The sequence below is a fragment of the Perissodus microlepis genome, chromosome 1, assembly GCF_051167445.1.
Source record: "Perissodus microlepis isolate ML-2025 ecotype Zambia chromosome 1, ASM5116744v1, whole genome shotgun sequence".
In the NCBI taxonomy this organism is placed as follows: domain Eukaryota; kingdom Metazoa; phylum Chordata; class Actinopteri; order Cichliformes; family Cichlidae; genus Perissodus; species Perissodus microlepis.
The window spans coordinates 7,917,164-7,936,810 of NC_140461.1; the positions used below are offsets into that span (position 1 = coordinate 7,917,164).

The 19,647-nt window shown below is 40.8% G+C and overlaps 1 protein-coding gene across 1 annotated transcript in view; it reads left to right on the top strand.

Moving 5' to 3' along the window:
* Positions 1-18,726, top strand: part of cskl (c-src tyrosine kinase-like) — a 47,879-nt gene extending 29,153 nt beyond the window's left edge. Inside the window, exons 3-13 of the mRNA XM_084928640.1 lie at positions 3,390-3,503; positions 5,028-5,140; positions 8,481-8,700; positions 13,388-13,481; positions 13,988-14,053; positions 14,167-14,266; positions 14,459-14,549; positions 15,082-15,155; positions 15,691-15,886; positions 16,843-16,929; positions 17,258-18,726. Of these exons, the coding sequence (XP_084784766.1) occupies positions 3,390-3,503; positions 5,028-5,140; positions 8,481-8,700; positions 13,388-13,481; positions 13,988-14,053; positions 14,167-14,266; positions 14,459-14,549; positions 15,082-15,155; positions 15,691-15,886; positions 16,843-16,929; positions 17,258-17,440 (1,338 nt within the window). The 3' untranslated portion in view covers positions 17,441-18,726. The remainder of the gene's footprint in view (positions 1-3,389; positions 3,504-5,027; positions 5,141-8,480; positions 8,701-13,387; positions 13,482-13,987; positions 14,054-14,166; positions 14,267-14,458; positions 14,550-15,081; positions 15,156-15,690; positions 15,887-16,842; positions 16,930-17,257) is intronic.
* Positions 18,727-19,647: the final 921 nt, after the last annotated feature.

Genomic DNA, 19,647 nt, shown 5'->3' on the forward strand with positions numbered 1-19,647 from the left:
AGTAAATTTTAGGTGAATAAAAATGAGAAACAAACAATGGTTGACCCCATTTATTTGCTCTACTCTCAGTTCAGTGCAGCGAGTCTTCACTGCGTACTACTGTCATTTATGATTGCCATAGTTTCTTTTTAGCCTGCTCTCACTGAGTGCACCTGCGCTCACTCACACGTGCATCACATGTGGAGTGGAGCTGACAAGATAGATGAAGTGAAATAATATTAATCACGCTGACAAGAACACATTACATAACTGTGAGTGCAGTAAAGGCTTTCCAACAAGTCTTAAAGTGAACATAACGATGACACATCATAATCGTCTGAGCTTTTCTGTCACATCAAGCAGCTGGCCCACAGGTTGCAGTTCAGTCAAAAACTAATGTAACCACACAAAGAAAAGCTGCTAGCATAACATTGTGAAATACCACCAATACAGACATCTGATCTTCCAACAGCACTATTCTTACTTTAGATATAAATACATGTACAACTCTTCCAAATAAGTTCCCGTGGTTTTGTTTACAAATCATTAAATTAATAATGCCTTTCTGTAAAGATAGAAAAGTTTCCTCACGTCTTCAGTTGCTGCATTACGTTTGCCCTCTGGAGGTTAATATGTCCAAGCAACAGTTGTCTGGTTTTGTTAATGTTGTTTAATGTAGATGACAAGCATCTCTCTCTCTAGATTAAGACAACACTGTAGCATACTCCTCCTTGATCTGCCAGAGGTTTCTTGATGCTGTGATCACAGCACTTTTTAAAACTTCAAGACTTTAACTTTTGTTTGATCCTTCTTCTATAGTCTGTCTAATCGTAAACTGAAGCTTCCTATTAGCACAAAGCTGGAAGTTCAAATTGCACGTATCTGAGTTATACTGACAACTACTTTTTAACTTCTTTTCCTTGTCAATATTTAAATAGTAGAATTTTATTTAGGAAGATTAAGAATTGCATTTTGCTTAACGCTTTAAATATGTAACCATCTTGTGAAATATAATTGCATCAGATGAATGAAATCTAGCTGATTATGCTTTTTTGCACTTATTAGCTTTTTTTAATATTTTCTCAATCAGTCCAAGTTGTAGCTAATAATAGTTTCATTATTCTAGATATTTAAGCATCAAAATTCAAAGCTTTGCAGAAGTATAAATGTATTTTAAGTCCTCTGTAAAGATTGACAATGTAAGGATGGGGGGGTGGGGACTGTAGAGGTGGAGTAAGCAAATACAATAAACCGTCAGAACTGACTTGTATATCGCCCAAGAGGTGAATTCGAGGTGGATGATCTACATCCTCTTCTCAAGCGCTTCCCTCTTAGGAAACAACACAAGGAAAACATGCTGCTGTTAAAAATATATGAACGCAACTTGGTGTTAAATTTAGCCGTAGTTTTCTTCCCCAGCTGTTTTGTGTGTTGCATGAGGCTATGTCTTAAATTACTTAAGCGCCACAAGGAAATTTCCCCCAATGACACATTAAGTCTAGCAGAGCCTCAGTTTAATAAAGTTCTTCTCTTGATGTGACCACATGGAAATGAAGGCTATGGGAGATGCAATGGTTTTTGGGGGTTTTTCTGTGTCACGGCAGCCATCAAACTCGTAACGCTCTATTGACTGCGATAGACACATTCACAGCCTCCACTGCAAATAAAGCAGCTTGTTCAAGGGCTCTACTCGCTCACTCACACCTGCTGCTTTGTTCTCTGGCTTTGTCATTTCACGTTATTGAGGCATGATTGTGATCACACCGCTTTGCTGATCTAACAGTGCGAGCTGAATGCTCTGTTTTCCTTTCTTTTCTGTCATTTATATGTGTTTCTTGCAGCTGTGGCTTTTAGACAAGTCAAGATTGATAGTGAGTGCAACTATATGGCAGAGCTTTTTTTGAGGTTCAAAGTCACTGCGGTGGAGTGAACTGCCAATAATTCTCACTGAAAGCACATTGTTTTGGGTACACACATACACAGGTGTTTATTTTTTTCTCCCAGGGTTATTTTATCTCTAAGCAGGTACAGGTTTGGCAGAGCTATGCTGGGAATAAGCTGAGGTCAGCGGATTTAATAAACCTACTGTTTGTTATCTAGGAAGGAGATCTGCCTCATCCGGTTTTTGTTTTACAAGCATAAACAAAATTAACCCATGAAGTGGTAACTGAACTCTAAATGTCTGAAAATGAAAAATATCAAGTTTGAAATGAGATTCTTGAATTTAAATGTCCTCCATGCTTGTTTCAGTAGCTTGAAACTGTCAACAACTCTCATCTCAACACTAGTTAAATTTATGCGATTAAATTGTGAAATTTCCTTTAAATTACACATTTAAATGCTTTTTAATGGTAAAAGTGTTTATCAAGCTGATGTCAATTGGCAATCTAAAAGAGAAAAGTATTTAGAGAAGATCTGTTTTCATTTTTCATATATGATTTTTATATATGAAAGGCTGCAGTGAGGCCCAGTGTAATGTAAACATGGACTGATCATCCAAAGCTACTTTTGATTCCAAGAATTCAAATTTGGAGCTCGAAATAAGTGTCATAGGTCCCTTTTATTTCCTTTTAACTGTAGATCATCCAGAAAAATGCTTATTTGGATATCAAAGCAGAAACGCATTTTGGCTTTAGACACTTAGGTGTTATATAGGGTTTTATGCCTGTGATTCATGGGGAGGGTACTACCATTACACAAAAAAAAGTTGCTGCTTTATACAGTTACTGCTTCTATCTGATTAGTTATTGCAGTCTTAACATTTTTGTCAAGATTCAAATAACTGCCTTGGGGTGCATTATCTCTGCCTTTCAAGTGGGCAATAACGAGCACAGCTCAGCCCAGACAAATTATTGCTTACTATCTATGCCACACCTTTTGTTCATGCACAATATTTAACGTTTAATTTTTATTTTAGATTAATAAACTCTTTTAATGACTGAACAGTGGCTCAGTGTTTAGCACAGTAATCTCCCAAGTTTCCATGAAAGCTCCAGTTTTTCTAAACATGGGGAAGAAAATTACTTGCTAGGTTAATGTTCATACTTCCTGTACTGCACCAGGAAACTACTGCAAAAAGTGTTACTTACGATTTTATTTGTTGAGGCCTTATTGGATTTGAACAGATTTAACACTGTCCTGAAAGATTTGAAAAGGGAAAACAAACAACATAAGAAGAAGAGTAAACTCTCTAAAGAAACATTCAGAATAAGGACTGTAATGCTGGCAGGCTTTGGTTTTAATAAGTGGATCCTAGTCTCATAACACTGTGATTAGGACTCGTTCTCACCCTCCCCAATTGCCTCTCCACCTCTAAACTCTTTTATTGTGTTCTGTAATTTGTTTCATTTAGCTCCTTATGAGTTACACCTCTAGATAATGTTGGTTCCTCTGTGTTTTCTATAATCTAGGTACCATGGTCGACTGGCACAGAGTGTGTAGCCAAGTATAACTTTCAGACTGCCAATGAACAGGACTTACCCTTCTGTAAAGGAGACGTACTGACCATCATCGGAGTCACCAGGGTAAGAAAACAAGTGCCTTGAATATGGTTGTTCTAACTACACCCACAGAGCTGCCATCCTAGCAATTATTATTCAGTGAATAAGTTACTGTTCAAGCTGTTTCTGTTTCTTCATGGGTTTTCACAGTTAATAGGGTTGTTTTTTTGGATAGTTCACCAATGATTGGACTTGTAAAATGTTCTCTGTATGTTAAAAACAATATACAGATGTATGCAGAGATGTAAAAGGACATGGATTTTTCTTCATTCTTGAAATGTCAGCAACAGTACCTATAACAGTATTTTGTGCAGTATTTCATGAGACAATCCTAGTTTTTTGTACTTTAAGTTGGAAGACAAGACAATAGGGCTGCACGATTAATCGTTAGAAAATCTCGATCTCAATTCATACTTATGTGCGATCTCCTTTCCAAATGACAACGATTTTTAAAAAAAAAAAAAAAAGACGACGATTGTACCGCATTTTGATCCGGGACGTAATCTGCATGAAAACAAGCGCTCACTCTTCCTGCTCAACAAATGACAAGGGCGGAGCCTTATACCACGTGATACAGAAGCTGGCTGCTAAAATTGGCAGGGAAAAAACAACGGAGAGCACGTCAGGGATGACGAGAAAGTGACAGGAGAAAATCCGTCCCAGTCAACCACCCAAACATCAATAACAGGAACCGTATACAGCGCTTCCCTATACCCGTCGAACTCCCGCAGGCACAAAGAAATTACGGAGGCTGTTACTTATCACCTGACCAAAGATATGGCTCCCATCAACACTGTGCAAAACGAGGGATTTAGGAAAATGATCAACACCCTAGACAAACGCTACACAGTGCCGTCCCGCAACTATTTTTCTATTGTTGCACTACCTGCTCTATACACGCAGTGTCGAGCAACGGTGGAGACGGAATTTCAAGCAGTACAACATTTTGCGGCAACGACAAAATGTGAGACATTTGTTGTTTTTATGTTTATTTATTGTTTTTATGTTCAGTCTCAACTGTTACGAAGTTGATGTGCAGTTAATAAGTGCAATAAATATTTATACTGGAAAAGAAAATCATGAGAGAATCGTGATCTCAATTCTAAGCAAAAAAATCGTGATTCTCATTTTATGCAAAATCGTGCAGCCCTACAAGACAACCAAAAGTTTTGTCCCTAACAAAGTAGTTAGTTCATTCATTTGTATGACAAATGACAAGGCAAATAAAGAGCTGCATTAAAAAAAAGTATATCAGCTTTTAAAAAGCTTCAATGAACTTAATCCTATCAAACAGCTTTATTGCTTCAGTTGGTGGGTTTCCTTTTAGCTAGAGGCACTCGCTGGTTTCTGTTGATGCAACAGCTTGTGCCCACAAATATCTGATGGGGCTGAAGTGGATTTTGGCTTTTATTCTCCACTGTGTCTTTCTCTGTTGTTATCTCTAAGGTACAGAAGTGTTCCTTACCTACAAAATGACTTGGTATAAAAATGGTACCCCGCCTTAGTTATGGTATTTCAGCTGTGTTGTGGTGTGTTCAACTGTTTCAGGATCCAAACTGGTACAGAGCAAGGAACCAGGTGGGCAGAGAGGGCACCATCCCAGCTAACTATGTCCAGAAAAGGGAAGGCGTAAAGTCAGGAGGGAAACTCAGTCTTATGCCGTGAGTACTAGAATGGATAATCCCAGTTAAACTGTCATGTCTGTGTGTTTGTGGTGTTTGCATTTATTTTTAAGACCATACAAACATTTTTTTAAATGCAATGTAAGAGGATAAAATGCATTTAATTTTTTTTTAAATTTTTTGTAGGATTGCAGAACTGTTTCATTCTGAAATAACATTTTAGGAAACTACCAAAGTTCTCCAGGATTGCGACAGAATACAGTTAAAATCAAAATACTAATGTCTGTGTCTTGTATCTCAGACATCTTTATGTATGAACAAGTTGTTATAGCCCGATTCACTTTTGTCTCCTGCTGTGAGAGGGCGAAATTAGTCTTGACTTCAAAAGATGAAAATTCCCTGTCTTCTGTTGTTTGTGTCTGACACCCATAGAGGCTACAGCCAGCTGTGCACTAGATTTGAGTGACATTTCGGGCTCTTTGAAAATGCATCTATTCAAAACGAGGAAAACATAACGAGAGGCATATGCAAATGAAAGGAGACAGGAAAGCCGTGCTGCTGCAACCGAGCTATGAGCTATAAGATGTTGAAAGCTGTGAGAGCTGCCAGACCATTTGTGTTTACTCTTGAGATGGTAATAAACAAGTCTTAAAACTTTGCAAAGCAGAAGAAAGTTCTTAATTTCAGTAGGAAGTACATGAATTGCAAGAAGAGAATGGTAAGTTGGACCTCAAAGTTGTGGTTTTTTGTAATGGGCATAGTTAAGTTAATTAAGTCAAAGATGAAGTACAGTTTGTATTTCAGTTTCTCAGTGTTTCCAATATTGGAAGTAACTAATTTTCTTTTCATTTTAGTTTGACAGTAAGCAGTTATATACATAAGCTGCTCATTTATTTCCTTGTACCTTTCAAACCTCATGCAGCAACAATGAACTCTTCTCGTGCTCCTAGAAGGAAATCATTAACACAATAAAGGTGTCAGCTGCGGATAGAAAGTGAAATGCAGTCTTGTCAGCATTGCATGTGTAGCTCAAACTATTCTTAGTGATATGTTCTTAAAATGTTGGCAGGAAACATTTATCCCTTTGTCTCCCTTCATCAGCTGCTGCTGAAAGCGTTGACCTCTCTATTTGCCACCTCATACCGTCTGTTCACACCATTTTAAATTCGGTTACTGTGTCATGCAGCTCAGGCATGTTTTGTGTGTGATATTAGGAGGCCCGGTGGTGCAGTAACTTAAAATGAGCCTTGTGCAGCTACAAGGGATTTGTGTGCACACAACAACACTGATTATTAAAGGCTAACGTGGGGAACAGCTGTAATTAATCTGTAGCTCAGAATGAATTTAATGAAACTTGTTTTCAGCCATAACCAAATGTCCTTCTCAGAGTTGCTTTTCTAAAAGAAAGGAGGAAAGAAGAAGAGGGTGCTATGAAACTAACTCACTGCTCTTTGACTCCCAAATATTCAGCATGCTTTCACATCCTGACCTTCTGCTCCAATTGCTGCCTTTGAGATCACTGCATAGTTCAGTGTTTTTAAACTCAAGTCATCAGAAGTCGTTTCTCTGTATCCTGCAGGGACTTTTGGATTTTTTATGAATCATCAGCAAATGTCTCGGAGAGGACCTCTCCCTCTCTTCTGGGTTACGTAAGGGTTCATCTGTGGTTTTCTGCTTTAATGTTCACCCGTATCGGTTGATACTCGGCTGTAGATACAGCGCTTGCCTCCTTTACTTGACTCTGCTCCATCTACTGCCCTCATGTGGCAGATATCTGACCCATGTAACCAAACCACCCTAAAGAAAGCTGGCGTATTCATCTGCGCTGTCCTACTCATTCCTTCCAAGTTGTGCTGAACATGTTGTTCACTTTTATTTCAATATGATGTCATTTCTGAAAACTGCGGTTAATTTCTGGAGACAAAGCAGCAAGTGTGTGTCTACCACTGGGCTTTGTGTTACTGGGGCCATCCACTCTTGGCGCCTGCTCTCGGATTATTGGGAGTTAAAGAGCTTCTCTCCATCGGAGAAGCTCCCTATTCTGATCTAATCAACTCGAGCCATGTTAAGCAGCTTTACCACAAGGGCCTCTGCTGTCTGAGGAGACCAAGTGGAGTGATTGAAGAGGAGGAGGGCGTGACAGAGGCAGCCACAGGAAAGTGGGTTAAATCATTCATAGTTGTTAATTACCACCCATTGACCAGCCAGTGCCGATAAGGAGACTTTGTGCTTTGCAATTCTTGGTGGCTAATGTGACCTTTCATACAAATAGTGGCAGAAATCAGCAGGGTACATGGGATACCCCCCTGTGTTTATGCTTAATACCACAGATCAATAGCTGTGAATGGAAGGAAATTCAGAATACTGAAATAGGGTGTTAGCTTTTGTTGTAGGAAACTGAAATGTATCTAACAAAGATTAAAAACCGTTTACCATTTAAGCTCGACGGAGGATGCATTATCATTGAAAAGCAGCAGCAGTGTTTTTGTAACAGATGATTGTAAAGATGGTGGTTGAGTAGATCAAAGTGTGTGATCTTGCTGTCTAATCCGTCCTTCAGTAGCATATAGATGCCTCCTATCAAGCCATATGGCGAGGTTGATGCTCGTTGTGTAACAGTTAGCTTCTAAATCAGGAAGCAAGCGTTTCTTTGTTGCCACAACCAACAGAATTGTGATCGGCTTTTTAGCTTTGCAGGAGGTGGAGTTGGTTTTTGATCTCCCTCCTTTTCGCTACAGCGGGTGGTGAAAGTTCAATCCGTCTCTTGGTCTCTCTGACCGCAGTCGGGAATGGGTGACTTGGTTTTATCCTGCTCCCCGCCTTGTCTGAGCAGCTTTTGCATTTTCCTGTTATTGCAGTGCCTGTATGTCAGTTTCCGACTCTGCCCCAGGCTTTGTGTATGTGTGTGTGCGCATGCATGCGTGTGCGCGTTTTAGCACCATGTTTCCTGTTGTTTGGGTTCAGGTACTTTTTCACTGACTCCCCAAGATCAGACAGCCTCGCCCCTGCACCATTCAAGCTGAACAGGGTGGAAGTGCTGCTGTCGGCTTCCCATTACTGCCCCCCTCTTGTTTTTCACTTCTCATTTCAGAGGAAGGCTGTGGGCCATGATACATGGAATTTGGTACCTCTGTATGGTTGAAATTTAGTTGTTTTCTTTTCTCTCTCTCTTTTTGGAGATATGTTCTTAAAAAACGGCACAAGTTGAGTTTCTGTACATAGATCAAACAACGTCATTGTTACATAAACACTCTGTGTGCGGCCATAAAACACTTCCAGTCAATCCTGTGTGTCCTTTTTGTCTGACATACTCTCTCTCCCTCTTCCCTCTTTGTCTCCTCACGTCCTTCATTTCCACCCCTCTCTTCACTCTCTCCAGCTGGTTTCATGGGAAGATAACTCGGGAGCAGGCCGAGCGGCTCCTCTACCCTCCAGAGACGGGTTTATTCCTGGTGAGGGAAAGCACCAACTATCCTGGAGATTACACCCTGTGTGTCAGCTGTGATGGCAAGGTGGAGCACTACCGCATCATCTACCACAACGGCAAACTCACCATCGACGAGGAGGAGTATTTTGAGAACCTCATGCAGCTGGTGGAGGTGAGGAAGGATGGAGAACATATAGCTGTTATTTGTACTCTAATTTTGTTGACAGAACACCTTTAATAGTACTACTGGCATTCAGTTTGGCAGTAAAAAAACAATGAATGCCTTCTCATAATCATCATCATCATTTCCAGCTGGTTTTTGTTTTTAAGAGCCAAAAGACTTGAGGCATTTAACTGAACATCAAAGAGCGATTTGTAAGAAAATGAAACTTTAAATGTCACCTTGTTTTAATGTTCCAGTGCATACTTCCTCTATCCTGAAAGTCACAGAGAGTTAGGCTAAATTTTATTTAGGTAGCTCAAATTAAAGTATCGATCCTTAAAATAACTGTTACAGTAAAAAAGTTGGTGATTTTACAAAGTTTATTCCATCTTAGGGTTTCTTCAGAATGGGTGGCGCCATAGTTTAGCAACTAACACATGTGCCTGACACATGAAAGATCCCAGTTTGAGACCAGGAGAGGAACCAAATCTCCTCCTGTGGGAGGGTTGCGTTAGGAAGGTCATCTGGTGGAAAAAATCTGCCAAATCAAACATGTGCTACATCTGCTGTGGTGACCCCTTGTGAATAAGGGAGCAGCCGAAACAAGCAGAGTTTCTTCAGTAAAACTGAAGAGCAGCAGGAAAACAAACCTACTTGTTTTGTTTTGGGTTTTTTTGTTTTCCCCTTAAAAGATTGTTATATAATTCCTATGAGAATTTATATTTCTGTTTGTTTCAGGCAAACTGTTTATTCCCTCAGATATGCTTCGTCTGTCTATCAAAGGTGTTTTAGATCTTAACACAGTTAACACTGTACGAAAGACCTATTTCTAGTCTATTACAGAGCTAAAAGCCTCTTATATCACTTATTTTCTACAGTTAAATATTGTATCTCATTGTCCGTTAGGTCACACAATGATCCCATCACATTCCCCTAGCATTTGTGACAGTCATTCAGTTGCATTAAAAGCTGATTATCTTACATTACACCTGCAGTCTTTGGTTATTGATTATTTTTATTTGTTTGGTAAAAAGGAAAATGTAAACCTGTTTGAATCAACAAAAAAGTTGGTTTTTTTTATTAGGAATAAACAATTGGAATCCATCTTCTAAACTTCATGGCACGACAGCTAATAGAAATAAGTTATGGTAGTTATACGGTGATAAATGATGCAGCAGTTTGATTACATAACTCTGTAAAGGACACACACGCTGAATATCTCTGTGGACTTCTCCCAAAACTCTGACTCAAGTACGTATCCTTCAAAAAGCTGTCTGATCCTCTCACTCCCTGACTGCTCTCTGTAAGCTGGTTCAGAGGAAGGACGGAGTGTGGAAAGGGGAAGATGGGGAGACATGATGATAGAAACGGAGAGGGAGCGAGATAAAGGCCTTTCATCCTCTTAGATAAAGAGAAGAGCTGGATTGGCGGCTATCACACTTTTAATTGGGCCTCATCTTTTTTGCCTTGCGGGGCGTTGGAAGTGGACAGGCAGGAATGTGCCAGCTGGCAACAAGACCATCTACATCCCCAGCGCATTCTTGTTATCAGCCACCCACAATCTCTCTCTCTCACACACACTCTCCAACACACACTCACCCTCCGGGCTCGGTTCAGCCTCTACTTCCTTTCTCCACCTCCCTCCCTCCCTCCTCCTTTCTTTCTCTCTTTGTGTTCCCTGGTGGATACCTGGCATATTGCTTTCTGTCCTCCTCCTCCTCTCATCTCAGTATCTTCCTTTCGCCCTCCACTGTCTCCGTCTCCCTGTTTTACCCCGCTATGTTTCTTTCTTTCGGTATCTCTCTACATCTTTATTCTGTAGCCTGTCTGCATTCCCTTGTGTCTTCTTTCTCTATAATTGCCCATGATAGAATTCCTTACATTCTTGTGTGTTTTTCCGGCTTGCTCGGTGTTCCTCTGCCCTGTTGTTATTCTTCATATAGACCTACACATCAAATGCTGGCAGACCTCTGTCTTCAGTCAGTCCTCTGATGCATGTGGTTTTTAAAAATAACAAAACAAAACAAAAACAAAAGCAAAGCTCGCTCCATATGGTATTTTTAGGGGTGTAATTGCACAGTCAAAGTATTGTCTGTTAGGGTGCTCACTGGCTGTTTCAACTCTGTGATCACACCTTTCTCTGCTAATTACACATGGGAAGATTGTGATTTAGCCACTTGTGCTCTAAAAACACATTTTCATGCATTCTAAGATTGCATTTCAGTGATTATGTGTTACATAAGCAATGCTAATTAAGGTTTCAGGGCTGTCTTTTTCAAGATCATATAGGCAACGCTTCAGAAATGATAAATAATGACCTGATGAATGCTATACATAATCTAAATGCATCATTTGTGTATAACTGTGGTTATTTTACATGTGCAGTTAATTTGTCTTCAGCCTTCCTTCACCATGCTGCCCCCTGGTGGTTATAATCATATCTTACAGTCTATAGTCATCACATCAGTCCACAGTTGTGTAACAGTGGTCACAAAGAGGTTTCATAATTTATGTAACTTCTGCTATCACTTAAGGAGGCACTGATTTATTTTCACATGATTACTTCTTTTTTTTTTTTTTTGTCTTTGCAATTCAACGCAGATGGTCTTTATTTCTTTACTTGCCGTGATAAACAGGGTCCTTGCCTTTGTAATACTAACCTAAATTGATAAGCAGATATGGACTGGGATTAGATTATTTTGTTGTCTTTATAAGGATGAACTGTAAAGTGTAATATGGTCCCACAAATGTGTCTGTCTGCATACACGTTTCCATTTGGAGAGACAGCAGAGAGGCATTTTCACCCATGTCAGGTCTGCTGCGATGCAGTCTTCCAAAACCTATCTGCACATCGCTGGAAGCAGATGATGTATGCGTCTGCTGAAAGGCGATTGGTTGACAAGTGGGCCAGAATAGGGAAGGGAGTGACAGAAGAGTTCATCTTGAATTAGAGGATTGTGAAAAAAAATCTTGAAAGATCAGAAATACAGTATAAAAAGTACAGACAGCAGCTGCAGTGGACACTTGTCACTGTCATTGTCACTTCAGCTGTTTATATGTTATAACCTCGCTCTTCTCCGTGGCTGGCAGACAGACCAACAACAGTACATGCCAGAGTGGCCCAAAGACCGGTTGCACCACATACTTTGCACGCTGCCTCCATCTGACAGCAGAGCTCTCTGTAGGTAGACGAGTCATCCCTGTATTGTCAGCTTGGTTTAAATGCACCAGCCCTCTCACCCTCCTCTTTGTTCCCACAGTAAATGCTCCCCAGGAACCTCACCTTTACACTAATACTGACAGTGTCCAGCAGAGGTTTAAACATTTCCCAAGCAATTTCCCCACATTTCATCACAGTGTGTCTGACTTTAAAGTGTAGATTTTTATTTCTTTGTGTTTTTTGTTTGTTTGTTTTTTAACTCACTTCTGTTGATAGTTACTTTTCTGTAGTGTATTGATTATTTAAGCATTTTATATAGTAGCCAAAGCTGCAGGGGATGTAATTTTATAAGTGACTTGCCCTCCGTATTGTTGTCCCTTGATCTGTCCACATCTGAAGTAGCTTAAAGAGACTACACCTTATGCTTTTTCTTATTTTGTTTTACAATGGTGGATGCTCATATCATAAAGTTTCCAGTAACAAACAAGTCTACTAATGGGTCTGCATGATGTCAGTAAGGGCTGATATCCATAATTTGGTCATCTCAGACACGCAACTCAGGCTGTGAGCATAGGAGACCCACCCACAAACTTTACCAAAGGACAGCCAATCAAAAGAAATCTGTCTTAAAGGGAAGGAAGCTAAAATGTTTTACACAGTGGATGAGTCTCTGTGTAACATGAGTAGGAATCATTTCAAATGGAAATGCAGTGAAAGACACATAAAAGACCTTTAGTAAGTTTAGACATAGTGGATCAGCTGTCTCTTTAACTACATGAATTTAAAGAGAAAAAAAATAGAGCTTTTAAAGTAATAAAACTTTATTCTGGTGGATTTTTTTGGTTTCTTTTAGAGCTGGAAAAAAGGCAAATCTGAAAATGTACTCATGTCTTTTGTAACTGGAGCTGATTAGAAACACACACTGCTTTAATAGAGTTACTTCTGACTGGAGCTGGAGTTAAATTTTACAGAGCAGTAGAAGCAGCCCTTAAACTTCAGGCGAACACCTTACTGTGTTTTCTCGCTTTGTACTCTGCTGTAAATCCTCCCAACTTTGCTGCTCCTGTTTTATTCCGTCTTTCATATGGAAATAAGGCCGTGATTCTGTCGTCCCTCAAGACGAGCCTCCTCGTCTTTAACAAAGATGCATGTTGATAAAAGGTAAACCTGTCATGCTGTACCTGTTTGGTGGATGGAGCCTCCTCTCATAAAATCTGACAACACAGCTTGAATCTTCTTTTCATCGCTACCGTCACATTTTTCTGCAGAGGGTGGCCCCGAACATCAGCCTCGCTTTTGTTTTGCATATCAAAAGCTTGTATATAGACTCAACAGTATGAAGTAATCCAAGAACATCCGTATCAGATCATTCAGCTAGGTACAGTGGCACAGTACAGTATATACTGCTGACCTAAATTCAGGGAAAACCTTTTGAGAGAGGATTTTCTTTGTAACTTTTAACACTTGAAGCATACATACTTTTTTTTTTCTTTATGCATGGAGATTGTATTTAATTCTCAAACTTTCTCTCTCCAGCACTACACCAAAGACGCTGATGGCCTTTGTACCAGGCTGATTAAACCGAAGTTGATGGAGGGAACAGTGGCAGCGCAAGACGAATTCTCTAGGAGTAAGAGCGCACAGAGCTCATTACACAGCCCTACAGGGACACTGGCACCAATACACACAGGGACACTTTGTTATGCTTGTCTTTATATGCCACATTAACCTCACAGTATCAGATGCATGAACACACACACACAGTGTACAGAGAAATCCTGCATCTCCTACGAGCTTTAATAGCATTAATCAGCAGAGGGTGGTTAATCTTTGTGTGGCTGGGAACGACTGCTGGGCTTCACCGGCTCTCAAGGTCAATCTCCAGCTCTGTCTGTCTTTATTTACCCTCACATACCCATCTGACCCGGCTAATTCTTACACTAGAGAAATGCAAAGATTAATTCTCCTGCTTAAAAGATATACATCATCGTCAAAGTTATTTTAACAAGAAAATAGCTGCTGTAACTGCAAAGTCATGAACGTGCTGTAAGAGGATTTTTTTCACAACGCCTTTTTGGAATGATATTATTACTTACATTATGATTGCAGAGTGTCATTAACGTCCTCTTTTGGCAGGTGGCTGGGCCTTGAACAGAAAAGAGTTGAAACTCCTCCAGACCATTGGCAAAGGGGAGTTTGGGGGTAAGAAGCTGATTTAAACAGGATATTTTCATATTTCATTTTCATTTCTCACATCAGGCCAAGGTCACCTTGGAGAATGTACTAAAACTTTGTCCCCTCTGTATCCTTGTCAGATGTGATGGTAGGAGACTACAGAGGGACCAAGGTGGCGGTCAAGTGCATCAAAAATGACGCTACAGCACAGGCTTTCATCGCTGAGGCTTCTGTCATGACGTAAGATCCGCAGCTATTGCTTTTTGTACTTCACACCACCACAGATGTTTCTGTCTGCAGACATGTTTCTTCATCAAATATTAGGTCATCCTCTGTCATTTTTGTGGGTAGAAGTTGACCATGATTTTTAAAAAATATTTTACTGCATGCTTACCGCATATTTGTTTCCCCTCTGTTTCTGTGTTTCGACAGGCAACTGAGGCACAACAACCTGGTGCAGTTGCTAGGGGTAATCGTGGAGGAGAGGGGCAGTCTCTACATCGTCACAGAATACATGGCTAAGGTCAGCCCAAGTGCTCTTTTATGACAAGTTCTAAAACTGGAAATGGTACATGCTCGCATTAACCCGCTGCGATTTAAAGGCTAGTTCAGCACATTAGGAGAATAAAACACAGTCAAAACCACGCTAATGAAATAGTTGTTAGCCTTGTTTAGCATAAAGACAGGAGACACTGGAAAACACCTGACCTGACCCCATTCAGCGGGTGCAAAAAGATTTATATCTTGTTTGTTTCATCTGCACAGGGGGTTACAGGCTGTGCACTAGAGGAGGCATTTGCTTCTAAGCCAAGAAATGGTGACGACTGTGACCCCATGTAAAACAGCAAATGGATTTTTAAAACACTTGTTATTGTACAGATGAAACAAATGTTTCCCCTTATTAAAAAAATACTTTGACATGTTTTCTTTTTTCGCACGGGGCTGTCGATTTGGTTTTTACTCAGGCTATTCATGCTAAAAAATGTACCTACACAGTTTTCTGTGAGACTTTCTTGAATGTAGGAATTGTGTTAATAATCCAAACTGCACCACAGGGCAGCCTAGTGGACTACCTGCGCTCTCGAGGGCGGACTGTTCTCGGTGGAGACTGCTTACTCAAGTTCTCACTGTGAGTCTCTTTCAAGCAATTATTTTAAAAAATTATTTAAAAAGGAACATTTTTAAACTGCTCTTTTCGGGATCTGAAACTAAATCACTGCCACTTTAACCCTCTTACTGAACTTCAGGAGAAAAGTGTCATAGCAGTAACATGAACGTTGTTTGCTGCAACTCATACATCCTTATTCATTTTAATTTAATAATTATCTAGCTAATATTGTTATCTAAAGCAAGTTAAGTCCATTGTGATCAGCACAAAGAATGAGTGTAAGCTTTCAGATGAGCATTATTATATGTTTGTCTCAAATTAATCAGCTCAAGTTTCATTTTTCTGTGCCAGCCTTGTAAGTTTTGAAATAACTTACAGTAGTGAAAAAACATTTTGGAGCATTTACATCTGAAACTAAATTGAAAATCATAATGGCTTAGTTTTCCCTCTAGCCAAGCTAATTTTCCTGACAAGGGCAGATGATAAAAGTAAAATCCTCAACCACCTATTGCCCTATATTAGTTAGCCAGTTCTCACTCATTATCTCTCCTCTCAGTGACGTGTGTGAAGCTATGGAGTACCTGGAGGCCAATAACTTCGTCCACAGAGACCTGGCGGCTCGCAATGTGCTGGTTTCTGACGATAACATCGCCAAGGTCAGCGACTTCGGCCTCACCAAGGAGGCATCCTCCATACAGGACACTGCCAAGCTGCCCGTCAAATGGACATCCCCAGAAGCACTAAGAGAGAAGGTGATGGAATGAGACCGGGTTGATGTTGCTGACTCGACTCTTAATTGATCTGAATAAGGGCGGTTTATTTAAAATGGGTTAAAAAGGGGAGGCTGCAGGATATCAGTTTATTTGAATGAGAGTGCCAGTCCAAGACAGTCTTTTAAATAGTGGTATAATCTTGATCCTGGGTCTAGCAAGTCCATTAGTAGTGTGTTTGTCTGCCCTAAAAGTATTTAAAGAGCCCAGTTTAACAAAGAGTGGTGTTTAGTGACTCATAAACGGTTTTCCTGCCGGAGAGTAAAAGGAAGCCCAAAGGTTTTCTCAACATCTTAATCGAATCATCTGTCAAGCTGCCCAGAATTTCTGCCCAGATAAAGTAACTCTGGGCACCCAGAGCCTGACAGCAAAGAGTGTATGACTGATGAACAAGCTGCAGATATGGGGGGAAAGAATTATTCAGCTCTATTTCCAACAAAGTTAGGACAATGTGTAAACAAATTCACTGAAATGTTAATGAATTAAGGCCTAAGTTTAACTGAAAATGTTGAGAATGAGAAATGTGTTTCTGAATTTGATGCCAACATCTTAATGTTGGTTAAAAAAAACACAGACGGTGTGTGTGTATACGCGAGGGTCAAGGCAGCAGACCAAAATATAATGGCTGTGGCAGCAGTGCAGTGGAAATGGACAGTTATAGAGTGGAAATCTTTATATTTAAAATGAAAATGAGGGACTGTCTATAAAAATGGCAGCAATTCCTTAAGTTTAAGCAGTCCTTTTGTTAATCCCCTTGAATTAAAGTTGAAAGTGTGCACTTCAGTCACATCTTGATTGTTTGGTTTAAAATCCACCGTGGGGGTGTATGTACTGTACGACCTGGTTTTGTTGGTCTGGAGGGAGGCGCAAGCCTGATCTGCTTTCTGAATGCCTTTATGTATAATGTATGAATTTCGGCTTCTCTCTTAATCCAACAGAGGTTTTCCACTAAGTCAGACGTTTGGAGTTATGGGATCCTACTGTGGGAGATCTACTCCTTTGGGCGTGTGCCTTATCCTAGAATTGTAAGTACCTTTATGGGATTTTCTGTGGCTTGCTGACGTCTGACATACACCAGCAGATGGCAGGCTTTATTGCCTAAACCATTTATTTATTTTTGTGCAAGATCAGTGTAACTGCTGGTTCTCTGTGTTGGCCTCATTTATGCCATGAAACAACTGAAGCAGGTGATGTGTCACCGGTTGATACGTTCGCATTTTTAGTTATTTTTAGTTATTCTTGTTATGTAGTTACCTTTGCCTGGAATATTGCATCACCTTTGAGTCCAATGCATCAGTTTGACTGATCAAAATGTTGAGCTAATGTCAGCATTTCTTTGTCTGTGTCTCTCAGCCGTTGAAAGAAGTGGTGCCTCGGGTAGAGAAAGGGTACAAGATGGACGCCCCAGACGGCTGCCCCGCCGTGGTGTACGACCTGATGAAGCAGTGCTGGACCTTGGATCCCGTGATGCGGCCCTCCTTCCGCATGCTGAGGGAGAAGCTCCAGCATATCAGAGCCAAGGAGCTCTACCTGTGAAGAGGAAGTGCTTGTGGGGGGTACCGGGGGAAGAGGACGGGGGCGAGATGCAGCCCAGCACAGCTGTAAAGTGGGAGGAGGAGAAGGAGAAGAGGGACCACAGCACTTTCCTCCTGTCTGCCAAGCCTCTTGACCTGTGGGACTGCTACTCTGTGCCCCCTCCCCCGACCTCCGCCGTCCACCAGCCGTCCTCTGCTTTCACACTAGGACTGTTTTCCTGTTTGTGTTGTATAGCTTTTGCCAGACAATTTCCTCTTCTCTCGATGGGTCGCTCCTCTTTCCTCCTCCTACACCTGCCACTGCTCACTCACTCTCCCTTCTCTTTGTCACTTGGTCCAAATTGCTCTTCTTCTTCCATGTGAAAGTTCCCTTTTGTTTCTTTGTATTTCCTCCCCTCCTCCTCCTCCTCTCCTGAACATGGCATTAACTGGAGGGGAGGCTGGCCTTTTCCTCCACGTTTGTCAGGTGCTCTTTTCTTCTCCAGTCCACCCCACTCGATCATTCCCAGATTCTCATATCACCATGTGGCTTTGCATGCCTTTCAGCCCAACTCTGTCATTCCTTCCTTGCATCCCTCCTTGCTTTCCCTCGGCCTTGTTGTCAGGTGTGGGGCCTTCGCTCTGTGCCAAAGTGCCTCCAGTCTACAGAGCTCCAGACTTCCCTCCAACACTTCTTTTGATTGGACTGTTATGGTTTCAATTTTTATTTTTTAAACAAAATCTTTTTTATTGCTTTCTTTGTTCCAGAGGTTATGAAACTGTTTGTTTTTTTTTTAAGTGGCATCTTCTTCACCTCCACCATCTTTACATCAGACTTTTTTTTTTTTTTGGTTTTTGTTTTGTTAATCCAAGCGTCCATGAAGAGCACGAGAATAGGAAGTGAGGAGACTTGGGGGGGGGGCCGGTGTCATGTTCATCCTTCCTTAAAGACCGCCCAGAGGAGCGGTAGGTGGGTGGTTGGGTGGCAGGGCAATAACAGGAGAAGAAGGGGGAGAGGCAGTTCACAAACATGGTTGATTCATCATACGTGGGCTTGTTTTTATATCAAAATATATTTAAAGGATTCAAAAAAAAGAACAAGGAAAAACTGACTTGGACAGAGTTAAAAAAGGACGATTTTCAGAAGCCATGAGCAACTTGCCGTTAGGGATGTTCAGTGTCTCTGTGAATGCTAGGGTCGGGGTGGTGCATGCTGTGTGTGAGAGGCCTTGGGTTCAACTGTCAGTGCTTTCAATGTTCATTGTTTTATTATGCTATCATAATTATGAATAAATCATTCCATCTGAACAGTGTGGAAACACCTGCATAATTATATCTAAGTGTGTGTGTGTGTGCGTGTGAGAGAGAGAGAGCATATTTTAGCAGGAGGAGTGCTGTCTTACTCTACAAGCACCTCCCCACCTCCATGAATGTGTGGTTTTTGGATTTGACCAGCGCCAAATTTCAGGGTTGAAAATAAAGCAAATGTTAAAATGCCAAAAAAAAACTGCAATTCCTCTGTTGGCCACTAGAGGCTGGCTCCAAAGTAAATTCCACCAGACAAAATTAACATGTTTACATCCTGGTACAATAAAGCCACATGGGCACTGCGCTATTAATGGCTCTAAAAAAAAGAAGGGGGGGTTTCCACATCATGATCACAGTCCTTAGTGGAAATATTACTAAATCCTGTTTTCGTTTTCTCGACTTTCGTGGTTTATTCTCCAGGGAGTATGAGCTGTGTGAATCTATATTTAAATTACTTTTGGTTGCTGTTTTGCCATTTTCCTTTTGTCTCTGCCGATAATGAGGAAATCCCTTGATCCCAATTAAAGAGACATTTAAATCCACACTCGGCTTTCTGCATTGTAATGCCCTTCAGTGAGTTGCAAAGTAAATGTGAAGGGTTAAAGATGTCTAACAGGATGAAAAATGCTTATTTTTCCCTTGTAAAAGGAATAATATCAAAACACAACAATAGAAAAGAGTTCTTTGATATAACCGTTCAACTCTTTACCTTTTTTGTGATGCAGATCAGAAAGCAAAACGACTGAATGATCTGGAGGAGTGTTTTACACCTGCAGCTATAAATAATCCTCATGTGATCATTCTTTGATAGTACTGCTACAAACAGATGGGGTTTGTCATCAAGGTGTGAAGGAGTGTCAGCTGAGTTGTTCCCAGTGCTGCCTTCACTGTGCCGCCTCTGCTCTTTGGAGAGGACCCACT